Consider the following 18,022-nt stretch of genomic DNA (forward strand, 5'->3'; position numbering starts at 1 on the left):
TTGCTGCCTGCCAAAGATCACTCTGAGGGCTTGCCATCGCTTCTTCCGCAGTGTTCGGATCTGATGCTACAGAAATTGTAATTTTTCGTGGTAGATTCTCCAACCGCTCAGAGCGCCGGAATACTTCAAGGTCCACAGCTGTAATTTCATCTTCTGGAACAAATGTGAGATCGTTATCAGTTGACAAATTTACAACAGTGGATTCGAACTAATTTTTTTAAATCGTCTGTAGACGTTTCGTCATCGTCTTCTATTGTAAATTCTTCCACACTTCCCACCCCTGAATTGGCAATGGGAGTTGTCTCAAATAATACCATATCCTGAATGAGTCGCATTGACGTCGTTAACTATAATTTTGAGAAGTATCTAAATCGGGATTTGACTATACGTATGGGTCCATAAATAAAACACAGACATACAAAAACCGAAACCGTTTGTTATATTGTTTGCTTCAATCCATTAACGTATTCCCTAGATATTAGGAACCAAAGTTACTTTTTCAAAAATTTGATCCTTTGCATCAATTGCGCGGGCTAAAGGTATGCTTTATTTTAATCTTTAGTGGCCAATTATTATTTTCCTAGTCCTAAAACAACATAATATTACTATTACAATAGAATCAAATTACCTTTATTTTCCCCCATACAAAATCGATCCAGCCTACTAATCATATCAACGCCTTTCTCATTCTAGAATTTACAAACAAGAACCAGATCACAGTGAAGGTAAGCCCATCTCTCGGAGAAAACACGCAAGAGCTAGTAATTTGCTCAGCGTACCTCCGCGGTGACTCCAGAGATTTAGAGTTTCTTCCACTACAGGGACTAGTGGACTATTGTTGCAGACAAAAACTGCAACTCATCGTGGGATATGATGCTAATGCCCACAATACCATATGGAGCAGCAGTAACATAAATCAAAGATGTGAGTACTTACTTGATTAGCCTTAATAGGTTAGAAGTTTTAAACGTAGTTAACTCCCACACATTTAGGAACAGTATACGGGAAGAGGTTCTAGATCTCACTCTATCCACTCGTTTTATCAGTAATTTCGTTAGCTCACATGCACATCCGTTTTGAAATAAAACCACATTACCAACTGCTACCACCTATAGAAGACCAAGAACCACAGACTGGGACAGTATAAGATGCTGCAAGCGGAAGGTAAATGACTTATTCCATCTTGAACTTAGCTGCTCAGATCTGACATCAGCCATTGTTAAATCCTACTATGAATCCTCTCCAGAAGTCACTAGGCTTAACAACAGACAGACTCCATGGTGGAATAGCAAATTGGCTAAACTTAGAGTAAAGACCCGGGTGCTCTTTTACAGAGATAAACGAACCGGTGAATGGAAAACAGGGATCAAGGACCTTACGGGAAGCGCAAGAATCCACAGAGTCCTTGCAAAGACACACACTAATAAGTTAGGGCTCCTGAAAAGACCCGACGGATCCTTCACGAATAGCTGCATGGAATCCCTTAACTTGCTAGCCGATGTTCATTTTCTTGACTGTTAGCCACTGAGCACAACTAGAACAATTTACACGCAGACTGGGATAAAACTCCCCTATTCAGAGGATTGGAGAATCGCCAAATGACGAGGATAGAATAAGATGTGCTATATTTGCCTCAGCGCCTTTCAAACCACCTGGAGCAGATGGCATTTTCCCAGCTTATTTTCAAAAGGGACTTCGCCGCTTGCTACCCTTGCTGATACCACTTTTCACATATTTCGCGTTAAGGTCCCTTCCACTACAATGGCAGGAAGTCATGGTCCGCTACATCCCAAATGTGGGGGGAAAACCAGCGGACTAACCAAAGGCATATCGACCAACTAGTCTTACGTCCTTTCTACCAAAAGCAATGGAAAGAATCGTAGGCAGGCATATCAGGGATAGTTTCATTGCCAGGAACCCATTACACAGACACCAATATGCCTATCTTCCAGGAAGATCTGGAGGACAAATTGGTGGCGGTGGGTTTTTTCTTGGATCTGGAGGGCGCTTTCGACAACACGGAACACTGTCTAATAGACAATTGCGTCCAGCGCTGAGGGGTTGATCAGACCACATGTCGCTGGATAGAAAAAGTCCTTAAATTCAGAAGAGTGTATGCAAACTCTAGGACAGGAATAGGTCAGATTCTCTGCGATGGTCCATTGTAGTAGATGAACTACTCTACCTTCTTAGCGAAAACGGCTTCGACGTTCAGGGCTATGCGGATGACATTGTCATCCTAATCAGAGGTAGGTTCGAAGATACCATCTCCACCCTCCTACAGAATGCTTTGAACGTCGTCAATTGGTGTAGTCACAATGGATTAAATGTAAACCCGAAGAAGACTTGCATAGTCATTTTCTCCAGGAAAAGGAAAAGCGGCAAATTAGTAGAACCATTCCTTCAAGGTGAAAAGAGGTCAAATATCTAGGAGTTATCCTTGATGACAAGTTTTCATGGAATACGCATATGGATAAAACTATTAAAAACGCCAGGGCCTCTATCCCTGACCTGACGGAAATTTGTGGGATGGAACGGTGGCATCCGACCTAAACTGGCGAGGTGGATGTATGATGCCATCTCCAAACGCATTCTCACCTATGCTGCATCCGTCTGGTGGAAGAAGGCGGAAGTGAAGTCCACACATGCCAAGCTCAGTAAGCTACAGAGACTGGCCTCCTGCGTGGGCATTACTGGCGCGGTGACAACCACACCAACTGCGGCTCTCGAGGTGCTTCTTGGCCTGCCTCCCCTACATATTGTAATCAAGATAGAGGCTCTACCGTATGTACACCCTTCCACCCTCAGGGTTATAAAAAAAGAAGATGGGTTGCGCATAAGCTTTGTGGACCCTTGCCTTCTGAGGTTTAACTTCTCGCAAAACGTCAAGCTCTTTTCCGCCGACAGGAATAACTGGGACAACGAACGACCTAAACCCCGGAAGGACAGCCACATCTGTTATACTGATGGCTCAAAGACTGACTACGGCGTCGGAGAAGGAATGTACGGCATACAACCTAGACTGCTCCTTTTCTCCAGCATTGGGCAAGGTAACTCTGTTTTTCAGGCCGAGGTTCACACAATTGAACTTTGTTTGAGGCAGTGTGTAGCAGAGCAGTGCTCCTCGCTCTTTAAGCCCACGAGGTCACCTCAAAGCTGGTGTGGGACTATCTTCAACCTTTAATACTGATCGCCTCCAGGAAACGGGTATACCTCATATAGGTACTGGGACACTGTGGAGTCATGGGCAATGAATTGGAACGTATTCTCGCCAGAAAAGGGGCTGCACAGGGATTCATAGGCCCAGGATCCTTTACCGGTCTGCCATGGAGCTCTGTTAGGCGAAACTACTATATCTGGATGAAGAACGAAACACAACATTACTGGACAAATACGGAAGGTTACAGACAGGTCAAGTCCTTCATTCCGGATATATCAGCAAAGAGAACCGAAGAACTCCTTCATCTCAGAAGGCATGAATTAAGAATTGTTACAGGCTTTCTTACTGGCCACTGTTGGGTAATGAAACACTTGTCAGACATAGGAGTCGTCAACTCTGACCAGTGTAGGTGGTGTAACGAAGAATAGGAAACAACAGAGCACGCACATAATGTGCTGTGAAGCCCCTACCACGACCAAACTTCGCCAGGCCTATAGTTGAATAGAGGTGTGTTACAATAGATCGTATCGGTCGCGGTAACTAGGTGATCTGCTCACGCCTCTAAATCTAATCTAATCTAGTAACAAAAAGGCGATTCTGAAAATACAAGCATGTAGAACTTACTTCCAAAAAAGTGGACGCATTCAAACGTAAAAATATTTTTCTATAATTTTTCAACATAAATAAATAAAAAACCAGAGCTTTTTTAGAAAATCGCCACGGATAGATAGACGCGACATTTAAGTATCTTTTATCTAAAAAAAAAAAAAAGAAATTGGAACCGGTTCATATTTGGGCTCTCAAAATTGATTTGTCTACAGCAACCTTTTTTGCCCCACTGTGGGTCGTAGGATCGAATCCCACTGAAAGAAGTCTGATGAGGAAATGTGGTAATTTCGGAAATAGCTATCACTTCTACAATTTTTTCAAAATTATTGTTGCTTTCCCACGATAGTTTTTCATTAAAAAGGTTATAATCAGTGTTGCCGTTTTAGCCCTTTGGTGGCTAAATTTAGCTACCACATACTTTTTTTGGCTACATTAATTTAAAATTGCCCCTAGCCCTTTGTTTACCCCTTTGGAGAATTTATTCATACTTGGCATGAAAAAGTTGTATGTGCTTAATTTGATCACATTTTTTTCATTAATGTAAGAAATGAAGTTTTAAACTAAGAAAGACTGATATACATACATATATGTATTCTATGTTCCTTAAGTTTTTATACATACATACTGTAAATGTGTTAGGGCTGTTAACTTATCTTTAACGATTTAACTATAGTTTATAGTGTTGTGAGTACTCCACAGCGTGGACGTGTTTTCTATTACTCAGTATTAGTTATTTTCTTTTTGCAATATATTTGCTATTTAATTAAGTGTAATACCCTGTGTTTGCGGGCAGAAGGTGGATCGTGGTGATCCTAAGTTGCAGTGTTCCAGATGCAATGAGCTTTTTCACTTAAAGTGCTTAAATATTCTGCCTGCTGATTTGGAGTTTCTTCAAAATGCGGATTATTCTTTTATTTGTGCTAAATGCACAAATGTACGCCATAGCTCTCTTCGCTCACCTCCTAATATTGTCAATGCTATTAAACGTGTTGGTGTAGTTGGTGATAATCATAACCCGGCACTGCACCAACAACCTGATAAACCGGTTTTGCCGCAGCAAAAAGATCCAATATGCGCCAACATTGAAATTACTCCGCATGATGTATACAAAGAGATTGCCGCTTTGAGAGCTGAAAATGCCCATGCGCTCCCCCTAATAAAAGCCCTAAGGGAAGACAAGAATTTACTTGAAAATAAAATCGAAAATTTGCAATCTGAACTGCATGCAGTGCAGCGTAATCTTTCTAAAGCAGATGTGTTGTCTGCGATCTCGGCTGTAACGAATGATGTTAAGTCACTTCAGGAGAATATTACATGTGTTGCGCATAGTAAAGAGTCGAATAATGATACTCTTCCAGCTACTGCTAAGAATATTCCAATGAGTTATGCTGCTGCCGCCGCCGTTGCTGTTGGTAAAACTTCGAGTTCTGTCTCTTCCCAAGACTCTTACAATGCTCCTGCTCTTGCTGATGCTCGTTCTCCTGTTACCGCTACTACATTTCCCATCCCTCCCGCTTCGTTGGATTCTCGTCTGTTACCTTCGCAACGCGTTTCAAAAAAATTGGACGTTAAGAAGAAAAACAACAAAAGACATACACTTGTTGGTGGTTCAAATGCAGACTCTGGTTTGGAAGTTGCTGTGCCTATGAAATGGTTACATTTGTCATCGTTTTTGCCTACGGTTACTGCGGAAAATATTGTTGATTATGTTAATAAGCAAACAGGGATAGATAAGAGTTTGCTTACTTGCTTTAGGTTAGTCAAGAAACAGGTCGTTGTAAGTACTCTTAAGAAAATTAATTTTAAACTTGGAGTCTCTGTTTCCTTTTACGAGAAGTTTCTGTCTCCTAATGTCTGGCCAGCCAATGTCAGTGTACGGCCGTTTAGGTTTTTTCAAAAGTCCGGAGAACCACACTTGGTCCCGTAATTAATCAAACCTCTTACTTACGTAAATCGCCTCAAAATCTTAAAATTTATTTTCATAATGTTTCTGGCCCCAGAACTAAAGCCAATTCCGTACGCATGATGTGCTCGCACCAAGATTACGACATCTTCGTTATAGTAGAGACTTGGCAGACCTTTATGACCAGGAATTTTTTGATCTTAAACTGTACGATGTATTTCGTAAAGACAGAGACTCTGTAAAACCGGGTTGTACTAGGGGCGTGCTTCATGTAAAATCTTGGATAATCAGGACCCTCTTATTGATCAACTTTGCATTCGTATTCGTGGCGCTTTTTGACAGCTGTTCGTTTGCGTTTCCTACATCCCTCCTGGTAGTTCTGAAAGCCTTTAAAAAGTGCATGTGGATAATATTACGTCCCTAGTTTCTAATTCTAATAGTGATAGCCAATTTCTTGTCCTGGGTGATTATAATCTAGGCAACATTAAATGGACGCAAGCAAATAATGATACTACTCTTATACCCAATAATGTAAACTATAGCAATGAATCGTATCTTGTTGACAGTTTTTTGAGTATTGATCTCAAACAGATAAATAATATTTTAAATGAACTTAACAGAATTTTAGACCTTATATTTATAAGCAATAATATGAACGAATGTTTCTCTTCTATTTCTTCTTCTAGCTATCATCATGTTCCCATTTTTCTTAAAATTGAGTTCTACGAGTTCTCTCCAGCTACCTGTGATAATCATAATCTCTCTTTTAATTATAAATTGTGTAATTTTGATATCTTTAATAACTTGTTTTCTAATATTGATTGGGACACGCTGTTTTTCGGTTTAGATGTCTCAAGTTGCTTTAATGTCTTTAAATCCAAAGTGGCTCAAATAGCCCTCACTAATAGTCCTTTGAATACAACGAGACTATATAAAATACCATGGCATACCAAAAATTTAAAGAAATTAAAGAACCTCAGGAACAAATTCTTTCGTAAATTCAAAAAAAGCAAACTATCAATTCATCTTTTGCAATTCAAAGAATACACTAAAAAGTATAATTGTTTAGTAAAGTTTTTACATAGTAATTACATTCTTAATTACGAAGCCAATATAAAGTCAAATCCAAAAGCATTTTGGAGTTTCATTAAATCTAAAAAGACTTGCTCTAGCATTCCATCTGCTATATTTTTTAATGATAAAAATGCAAATTCTGCTAATGAAGAGGCTAACCTCTTCAACGATTTTTTTAAATCGAATTTTATTTCTCCGACTGATAGTGATTTTGAATTTAAGGGGAACGTGGAGTCGTCCGTTGACTTTGGCTCTATCTCTTTATCCTTGGATGATATTGCCAAAAGTATCGCTAAACTTAAGATCTCTTCACAAATAGATGCCGATGGTCTTTCGGTGGTTCTGTTTAAAAAATGCGTTTCGCTTTCCTATCCTCTCAAGTTCATCTTTAATAAATCATTATCTACAGGCAATTTTATTTATGATTGGAAGGTGGCGTATGTTACACCCATTTTTAAAAGTGGAAACAAAAATTATGTGAGTAATTACGGACCTATTTCCAAGCTGTCGACTACCTCTAAGCTGTTTGAATGTTTTGTTAAAGATAAGATGTTTTTTTCGGTTAAGAGCTTAATTTGTCCATGGCTTCATCCCTGGTAGATCTACTGTTTCAAACTTGGCTGTTTTCTCAGAAGACTACCTATCAGCTTTCCAGAAAGGTTTTCAGGTCGATGTTGTTTATACGGACTTCTCCAAGGCCTTTGATAGAGTTTCGCATGCAATACTAATTAAGAAGTTAGCGTGCCTGGGCTTTCATTCCATATTCCTCCTTTGGCTACAGTCTTATCTCTCGAATCGAAGGTGTGTGGTTGTAGTTGACAATGCAAAGTCGTATTCATTTATTGCGTCATCGAGTGTCCCCCAAGGTAGTATTTTGGGTCCTCTGCTATTTGTCTTGTTTATCAATGACATACCAAGCTGTTTTTCATACGCTAGTTTTTTACTTTACGCTGACGACCTTAAAATCTATTCGATAGTAAGAAACTCATTCGATTCACAAATGCTCCAAGCTGAGCTAGAAAAAGTTCTCTCTTGGTGTACTAAAAATCAGTTGTGTTTAGACTTAGCGAAATGCTACCACATTACTTTCGCTAAGTGTTTTGCACCTATGCAGACCTCCTACTTTATCTCTAGTTGTCGTCTGAGATCGGTTAATGAAACTTTGGACTTGGGAGTGATTTTCGATGTAAAATTTACTTCTACTAATCATATTAATTATATAATTTCGAAATCCTATGCTATGTTAGCATTTGTAAGGCGCAACAGTACGGGATTTACAAGTCCTTATACTCGTAAGTTGCTCTACACGTCTTTTGTTCGTTCAAAACTGGAATATGCTGCTTTCGTTTGGAGACCTTATCATGCTTGTCACATAAGTCGGATTGAACGTATCCAAAAAGTTTTCATTGGCTTTGCACTACGTTCTCTTCGTTTTCATGACCCCATGCCCTCCTACTACTCTAACTGCTTGCTTATTAATTTAAAATCCCTGCAATAAAATATCGATTATGATATTGCTCTCAAATCTTTTATCTTTAATGTTTTTCCATTACAGTTTGTGTATTTTTTAAGATTATTATTTTTTGTTAAATCTCTGTATTAGTCTGTAAGACATTTTGTTTTTGTTGACTAATTTTTTACTTGAAATAAAGAAATAAAGATATAAAATAGATGGCGCATATTCATAGTCATATTTAGTTCACAACTAACCGCCCTATTCCCACAACACTGACAAAATTCATCATATGATTATTGTCACAATTACTGCGCCTAAAACATAATATAAACATTGTTTCGCCGTTGTCACTTACTCAGTAGGTCATAACAATAAAACTGACAATTGTCATACGACAGCTTAAAATAAATTTGCGGCATAGTATTAGGCGGAGTAGTACGGCCACTGAGTTTTGTCAGCCGTGTGGGAATAGGGCGGTAAGTCGAAACTATCCTAAGTTACAACTAAAGCTATTCATAGTCGCCTTAGTTTCGACTTTTCTGGCTAAGTACCAACTTAAAATTTAGTTTCGGCTGCAGCTGCAATTAAGTTGTAACTAGGAAGAAGTATTTTATTAAATTAAGGAAAAAAGACGAAATATGTAAAAATTAAGTTGGCAGAGCGTGATTTTGATAATATTGAATGATCTCCAATTGAAATTTACAAAGAGCGATCCATTTGAATCGGAAGATGAGATTAAATGCGTATTACAATTCGAATAAGGCCACATCACAATTTTATAATTGGAATGATTTACATATATAAATGCTCAAATAATAAGTCAATTTAAAACTTCTTCTTTTAAAGCAAATTATGGCATAAAATTTAGATATGTGTTTGTATGTTTCACAGCATGCATGTTCTGGCTATTTCACACAATTAACAAAAAACGTATACCTTATTCTTTTGCATAGACAAGCAATGAAAGTAAAAATAACATAAACGGATGATCAACCTTGACATTATTTAATAAAAATGTAATTTTTCCAAAATATCGTAAAGAAAAATCGATACATTTTCACACTCGTTTTGCAATATCGTAAAACTAAGTTAAAACTACTTAGTAGAAGTCTGAAATGCGACTACGAATAGAAGTGAATTTTAAGTTGGCACTTAAATTTAAGTTGCAACTTTATTAGTTTCGACTTAGTGGCCGGACTATGAATACGCGCCGAATAGTTTACGGCCCTTAATATGCTTAATTTGTTAAATGGCCCATCAAGTCGGTTGACCGTGTATGTTCTTGTGGTGTGATTGTACCAGCTCCTGGTGCGACTTCAAAAACTATTTGAAAATTTTATGATTCTACCAGCATTCTGGTGTTGTGAGTGGTGAAATTTTCTAAGTAAAAAGTATTCTGGCGTAAATTTCTTGCACCATATGAGTCAAAGCCGTGTTTGTGGAAGATTAACTTCACGATATTGCAGTCGTGAATTAAAAAAAAACAATGTTTAACAAAATGCTAGAAAAATTATGAAATTTCGGCTCTAATCATTTCGATCTTTCCTCGACCTCATTTGTAAAGAAATTAATATTGTACCAGCATCCTGGTAAGTTATATGCTTCGAGCCTGATGGTACAATCGCTTGATGGAGCCAGCAAGCTGGTGTCGTATATTTCCCCTTTTATACAAAAATTGTTTTTATATACTACTAGCTTATACCCGCGGGTTTCACCCCGCGCTTTTATACAAATATGAAAAATAATTTAATGATGTCAGATTTTATTTCTGTGCCCATCTCGTTATAGCTCGTTATTTTTTAAGCGAGTTAAGGTATTTAGCCCGTTTAAAACTATGAAATTATAAAATCTCGTCTGCGCGCTAGGCATACGAAAGATATCAATCCCTCTAAGTTTACCTTAAAATGGTTCCAGGTATACGACGCGTGAACGTGTAACCTTCTTGGAGGTGCCACGGCGGGTTCTAATATTTCCAACTCAAATTTAGTAACCTGGCCTGGATAAAATACCACTTCTCATTACTGTAGCAAATGCCTCAAGAGAGCTCAAGATTACAAGGCGAACCCGGCTCTCCCTTTTCCATTTAATGAAATTTATTCTGTCAGTACGGCACTTATAAAATAAATCTCCATAACAAATTTAAAATACTTCGAGAGATTTTCTATCCTTCCAGAGATATGTATTAAGAAGTTTTTAGTATGTATGGGAGGCGACATGCCTTCTTTTTTAATCACTCACATTTTTTCCATGAGCAATTGATACATTTTGTATACACAACTCTATACCAAGTTCCAGTATTCTTCCACAAACACTTCCAGGGATATGTGGCAAGAAAAAGTAAATTTGAACTGGAAGTGTCACGCCCCTTTTTCTTATAACCCTAATCTTCTTCCATGAATTTAGAATTGATTTTACATACCCCAGTACCAAGCCCCAGGACTCTACCATTAACACCTCTAGAGATAAGCAGTATAAAACAGTAAATTTGTACGGGAGGAACCATGTACCCTTTTCGAATAACGCAAATTTTTCTCCATCAGTATGGAATTAATTTTGTATACACATCTCGGTGCCAAGTTCCAGTCCTCTGCAATAAACACCTCCAGAGATATGCAGCATAGGAAAATCAATTCGCATGGGAGTTGCCACACCACCTTTTCCAATAACTCTAATTGTTCTCCATGAGTATGGTATTAGTTTCACATACATACACACAGGGGCGCACCCAGGAATATATTTTAGGGGGGGTTTTATATTTCTGAAGATATATCACCGGAAAATACTGAAAATTTGCTTCAGATAAAATACATTTATGCAAGTTTTATGTACAGTATGTAATAAATAAATAAACGTTTTAAAATTCATAAACTGCACTTTATTTACAGATTAACAGAACTCAAACGCTTTTAACCGACTTCAAAAAAAAGAAAGGTTATCATCTCGCCGGAATACATAACTTTGGACCACGTGAACCGTTTTCAATAATCCTTTTTTTATTAGAAAGATAGTACCTCAAGGTTCGTCCCGTAATTTGTTTTAGAGATCCGATGATTGGATCATGAAGAAATTAACGGTACCCCTAAATTTGAATATGAGAATTGAAGTCGGTTGTGTTCTTTCCTTAAAAACTACTTGTTTAAAAAAAAGTTCTATAAACTCAAGATGCGCTCAACTTTCCAAAGAACCTAATAAAAAATTTTAAAAAAGAGTCAGTAAAAATAAATTGACTGATTCCATGAACTTTTGCACTTCTATGTTCATTTTTCCGATTTCTGGTTTTCGATAGAGATGGTGATTTTTCACGATTGCTAAATTTTTTTAATATTTCAAATACCGAAAAAATTAACGGAGCTCTTAAGAAAAACGAAAAATTCATATAAAACGACGGACGAGAAATGGAAAAGAAATTTTCTTCTACCAAAATTTCTTAAATCAGTTTGCAGCTCTCAAGAAAAAAAATGCTCGTATATTTATTCCCTCATGAAAATTTACAGCAAAAGCAAAGCGCTTTTTCAAGCAACAGAAATTATAATAAATATTTCTTATAATTTCCTTGAGAGCTGGATTCTTAGCTTTAAGATACAGGTTGTATTTGAGGTTATTAGCTTTAGGGGGGGTTTGCACCCCAAAACCTACCCCTTGTGTGCGCTAATGCATACACACATATGTATTTCCATACCAAGCTTGAGTGCTTTACCCCAAACATTTGAAGAGATATGCAATATGAAAGTTTCAGTCAGTATGGGAGGTGCTACGCCTCTTATCAAAAAACGTCCATTTTCTCCGTGAACATGAACATGATTTCACACAGTCTTGGCAAACTGTTAATCTGAATAAAATTAACGATTAAAAAAAGCCCTGGTCAAAGCAACATCGCAAAAATATAGAAAAAGGTTTTTTCTTAACAGCGGTCGTCCCTCGGCAGGCAGTGGCAAACCTCCGACTGTATTTCTGCCATGAAAAACAGCTTCTCATAAAAATACAATCGCCGTTCGGAGTCGGCGTAAAACTGTAGGTCCCTCCGCTTTGTGTGACAACATCAAGGCGCACGCCACAAGTCGGAGGAGAAGCTCGGCCAAACACTAACATATGTGTAAGCGCCAATCTAAAAAAAAACAAAAAAAAAAACGTTAATCGCGTTTGACGATTAAAATAAATTAGTCGTAATCAACTGTACGATTAATGTTAACAATTTTTTAATCGTTAATCGCTGGCTGCGATTTGTTTAATTAATTTAAAACATTAATCGTTTATCCAATTAAAAATAAAATCTGATTAATTTGTATAGTTTGACCGAGTTTGAAACCAAACACCAGTTATAGTAAGTATTTTGTGTTTTACGCTTATAAAAAGCACATAATATATAAAAATTATAAATATTGTTATTAGTAATACATAAACTGGGAACTTTTACAAACCAAGTTTGTAAAACGTTTGTTGGTATATATCTTTATGAAAATGCACATCGAATTGCTTAGATTGATGAGGAAACCCGACTTAGCCATACCGGATTAACTTGCTTTGTGTGCACAGGGAAATTCCAGCATAAAATAATTAATCACCAAACCTACTTGATCAAATTAAGAGTTAATGATTAAAAATTAATTTTTTAATCGCGGTTACGATTAACTGTTTAGGCAGATTAAAATTAATCATAATTAGCTGTAATCAGATTGAATTTAATCGAATTAACTAACTGATTAAAACATCAATCGATTAATGCCAACATTGATTTCACATACATATCACTATACCAAATTTCAGTTCTCCCCCACAAATACTTCCAGAGATATGTATGTAATATGAAAATTCCAATTTGTATGGGAGGGGCCTTAAGTTAAGCGACTTACTTTCAGTCTAAGACTATCCTTCCGAAATCCGTAGTAAGAGTACTAAATTTCGTTCTGATCGGAAAACCGGTTAAGGAATTAGCCTATTTTTCAATCCAGGTCATAAACCATCTTTGAGCGAAATTTAATTTTCAAACAGGTGGCAATTCTTAAAAAAGTAGCCTATTTTCCAGTCTAGGTCATAAGCTATCTGTGTGCAAACTTTCAGGCAAATCAGTTCAGTCATTTACGCCTGTTAATTAAATTAATCTTTCCTAATACGTGATAACTCTTAAAATAGTAGCCCATTTTCCAACATACGTCATAAGCTATCTGTGCGAAATGTCATGCAAATCTGTTCAGTCGTTTCCGCGTATTAATTTAAGTAAAACTTTTTTAACAGGTGGCAACTCTTGCAAAAAATTAGCCTATTTTCCACTGTACGTCATAAGCTAGCTGCTTGCAAAATTTCATGCAAATCCGTTCAGACTTTTCCGCGTATTAATTTAATTTAACTTTTTTAGCAGGTGGTAACTCTTAAAACAGTAGCCTATTTTCCAACCTAGCTCATAAGCTATCTGTGGGAAAACTTCCATGCAAATCAGTTCATTAATTTCCGCGTATTAATTAAATTAAACATTTCTAACAGGTGGCAACTCTTCCAAAAAATTATGCTGTTTCCCACTGTAGGTCATGAGATATCTGCTTGCAAAATTTCATGCAAATCCATTCAGTCGTTTCCGCGTATTAATTTAATGAAACTTTTTTAACAGGTGGCAACTCTTAAGAAAAGTAGCCTATTTCCCAATCTAGGTCATAAGCTATGTGTGTGCAAATTTTCATGCAAATCCATTCTGTCGTTCCCGCATATTAAATAAATTAAACTTTTTTAACAGGTGACAACTCATAAAAAAATAGCATATTAACCAATCTGGCCCATAAGCTATCTGCGTACAAAATTTCATGCAAATCCGTTCAGTCGTTTCCGCGTGATGATTTCCCAAACATCCAAACATACAAACTTTCACATTTATAATATTAGTAAGATTACTTATTCAAAATGTTTGCGTGTATACGTATATATGTATATGTAAGTAAAAAATTTTAGCTACCATTTTTAGCCACAACGACTTTTTTTAGCTCTTTTTTAGCCCTTTTTTTAAAGGAATTCGGCTACCAGTAAAAATTATTCGCGGCAACACTGGTTATAATTGTATCTGTCGTGCTGAGCGGACGTGTGCACAGAGCTCTCGGTGTAATTTATTTTTACTTTCTTCTGTGCGAAAGTAAATCGATTCGCGTTGTTTATTTCGTAATCGTTTTGCTTGGACACTGATTTAATACCATGCCTTGTGTTTGCGGTCAAAAAGTTGACCGTAGTCAGCCAAAAATTCAAAAAATTCATTGTGCCAAATGCAATATTATCTTCCATTTGAGTTGCGTCTCTCTTATGCCCGCGGACATAGAATACATGCAAAAAACAAACAAACAATTTAAGTGCAAACAATGTATCACGGCACGTTGTGACTCATTTCTCTCGCCGACTCATTCGGATACTCAGCCGCTCATTGAGCACCAGCCACCTCTCCCTGAGATGATGATGAAAAGCAAAAGCAAGATATCTCTTTGCAAGCAGTTTTCAACGAACTTACAGGTTTGAGATCAGAGAATGCCCATATCCTCTCTTTGGTCACCTCTTTGATTAGTGAGATAGAAGCCCTAATAAAAAAGTTCATAATCTGCAATTGGAAGTGCAAGCCGTTCGTCTTGTGCTTCATGCCTACGCTAACTCGCCTACAATATCCGATCTGGCTAGTGATGTTAAAATCATGTGCAAAGAAATAAAAAATCTACCTATAACTGCATTGAACCATGCTAACGCCAAGCCCGTAAATCATCTACGTACACAAAAGCCGGCTATGAGCTTAACTTCATCGTTGCCAACTCACTTACCTATATCATATTCCGCCGCCGCCGCAGCTGGTAATACATCGCAAACTCTCGCTTGTTCTAATGTTTCTCCCTCTTCGTCCAATAACAATGCCGTCACGATGCATTTGGCACACAGTAGCCACTCAGTTATGCTCGAAAACGACGAAGCCAACTTCATTGCTGTGATGAGAAAGAAAAACAAAAAGAGACATGCCGATAATATTGTTGTAGGACGTAAAACCTGGAGCGAACTGATGTAATTGCACAAACTAAGTGGATACACTTGTCATCGTTTAGCCCCAATGTGAGCGAAGAAAACATCATTGATTATGTCCATAGTCATGCGAATATTGACAAAAAGCATCTTCTTTGACCTGAACCTGAAGAGAATATCTTTCCAGTTAGGTGTTGCTGAGCAATATTTTGAAAATATTCTCGATTCTTCTCTTCGGCAAGAGTATGTAAGAGTCCGCCCGTTCACAAATTTTCCAAAAAGAGATGTGAACCCACCGCAAGCATAGCGAGTGTGAACCCTCCCAGTATATCATCGAAATTTGCTGAATTTTTGATGTATTATCAAAACGCTGGAGGTATAAGAACTAACATTTTGCCATTGCTGCTTTTTTCTTCGTCATGTCTTTACGATATCATAGTCATAACAGAAACTTGGCTCTCATCATGCCATAACACTGCTAAAATGTTTGATTGTCGCCTTTACAATGTATTTCGTAAGGATAGCTGTTCAAGCACTACTGGGCTTTCGAAAGGAGGCGGCGTACTCGTTGCTGTTAGCGCATCACTTCCCAGAAGTCAGATCGAACTGTCTTCTGACGTTAACTCTGTGCAGAGAAATTATGACATAGATCAAATTATTATTAAAATTTTAGTTGATAAATCGCAAGAAATTTTCATCTCTGCTAGTTATATATCACCGCTAAGCTCAGTTGAAGTATATAAAGCACATATAAATAATTGTTGTACCATACTAAGTAATCGCAGTGATAGTCAGAATGTTACTATTGTTGGAGACTTGAATCTGTCTAATGTTAAGTGGAGCTATTATTGTGATATTAACCAACTCATACCGTATCAAGTTTCGAGTGAGAGTGAATGCGAGGTTCTCGACACATGTGCAGAGTTTAATCTCAACCAAATTAATGATGTTTATAATGAAAACAATCGATTACTAGACTTAATATTCGTCGTATTAATAGATGTCGAGCCCCTCTCTTCACCCCCTCTTCCTAACTCAGTTCACCATAAAGCGCGTAAGCTTTCGTTTCATTAATTATATTAAGCCCATTTCTAAAAGCGTAGTTAGTCAACGACGGAGCGTAAACGTAGGTTGACGTACGTAGCAGCATATCAAATTTGCTGTTGATAGAGAGAGAGAGAGAAGCAACGGCAACGTCACCGCCATGCGGTGGTGAGTTTTCGTTAACACGCGAATCCCATAAGGTAGATCGTATCTGCGTCAACCTACGTCTACGTTACGTCGTTGACTGTTTGAGCTTTAATATCTACGATGATTATAACTTCTCCAAGGCTGAGTTCGATACAGTTTTACATTCACTGGACTCTGTTAACTGGGAGTCAGCCTTGAAAATGCCTCAATTGTCGCAAGATTATGACCTTTTCAGAGACAAGCTTAAATTGGAGGTTCGAAAATTTATTCAGAAAAAATCCATAAGTAAGGTCAACAAACCAGTTTGGTCAATGCTAGGCTTACAAACATCAACAATAGGAAAACGAAAGCATATAAGCGGTATCGCAAATCGAATAATGACGTAAATCTCTATGAAACCACAGTGTATACAGTGTGCCAAGTAATGACATTTAATTTTTCATATCCATATTTGACAATTGCTTGAGTGTGTTAGTTAAAATTTTGAAATTTGTTGTTAACCTTTTTGGTAGTTTGAATTTAAGATTTTTTTGGAATCGTGAACAAAGGAAAATATTAACAAAAAAGGAATATAGAAAGCGAAAAAACTAATAATGCCGCATACGTTTTTTTATGCAAGAGTGTAATGTGCGGTGACTCCGTGTTCATCGTACCGAACGACGAATATGTAAAAAAAAAACAGTGGGGCTAGCTTGCCACATGTCTTTGCCACCAACAGCACGTATTCACGTATTTGTGAGAATCGTTTTTAACACCTCCGACCAAGGCGAATTTATACAAGGTGGTGTTACTGGCGAATTTTGATTTTTGTCGCGGTACATCTTAATGTCAAAATGATGTGTTTGTTGTAAACAAGGCGACTTCATATTACAATAAACACACAATATCAGCAAATGACAGTGCACAATCTATCCAATGTGGAAATAGGAACAATGTACGTAATTAAATTTTAATTAATTAAGTAATAGGAATTTATCTTTGCGATTAAAATCAATTTTTGGTTACAGAACAAATACTTGTCTTTTTTTTAAACATGTGCTATCTTAGGGTTAATTGAAATAAACAACTAACACAAACACATCAGTTCACGTATGAATTGTCGAATATGGATATTGTCATTACTTGGCACACTGTCTACACTGTGTATGGAACCTACTGTCGATTGAAAAATGACTCTGATGTTTTAAACAAATTCCTATATCATAACTATATTTCAATTATAGAGAGTGAAATTAAATCAAATGGCAAACGTTTCTGGAAATTTATAAATAATAAAAAGGAAAGTACAGGAATTGCGGACATAATGTGTTATTCAGACCAATCTGCTTCTGACGTCCAACAAATTTGCAATCCCTTTGCAAAATTTTTCCGCTCTGTATATGTTACCTCTTCTGAGGCTACAACAACAAGCAATACTGAGTCACATGATACATTGTACATTACAAGTCCGCAATTTTCTGTCGACGAGGTGTATCAAGCCCTAATATTATTACCTAATGACCCAGTACCTGGCGAGGATGGACTCCCTTCCATATTGTTGAAGAATTGTGCCTCAGCACTATGTGTTCCGCTATCAATAATCTTCAACAAATCCCTAGCCCAAGGAGAATTTTTGAAGGAATGGAAGAGATCTTATATTATCCCTGTTCACAAG

The 18,022-nt window shown here is 37.3% G+C and overlaps 1 protein-coding gene across 1 annotated transcript in view; it reads right to left on the minus strand.

The window, feature by feature from the left end:
* The window catches only part of LOC118736017, a 15,957-nt gene extending 283 nt beyond the window's left edge, over positions 1-15,674 (minus strand). The window contains exons 1-2 of the mRNA XM_036466123.1: positions 14,985-15,674; positions 35-153 (exon numbers count right to left, since the gene is read on the minus strand). Coding sequence (XP_036322016.1) covers positions 35-153; positions 14,985-15,141 — 276 coding nt within the window. The 5' untranslated portion in view covers positions 15,142-15,674. The remainder of the gene's footprint in view (positions 1-34; positions 154-14,984) is intronic.
* Positions 15,675-18,022: the final 2,348 nt, after the last annotated feature.

Source organism: Rhagoletis pomonella, unplaced genomic scaffold (genome assembly GCF_013731165.1).
Source record: "Rhagoletis pomonella isolate Grant_MI unplaced genomic scaffold, Rhpom_1.0 Rhpom_scaffold_00003, whole genome shotgun sequence".
In the NCBI taxonomy this organism is placed as follows: domain Eukaryota; kingdom Metazoa; phylum Arthropoda; class Insecta; order Diptera; family Tephritidae; genus Rhagoletis; species Rhagoletis pomonella.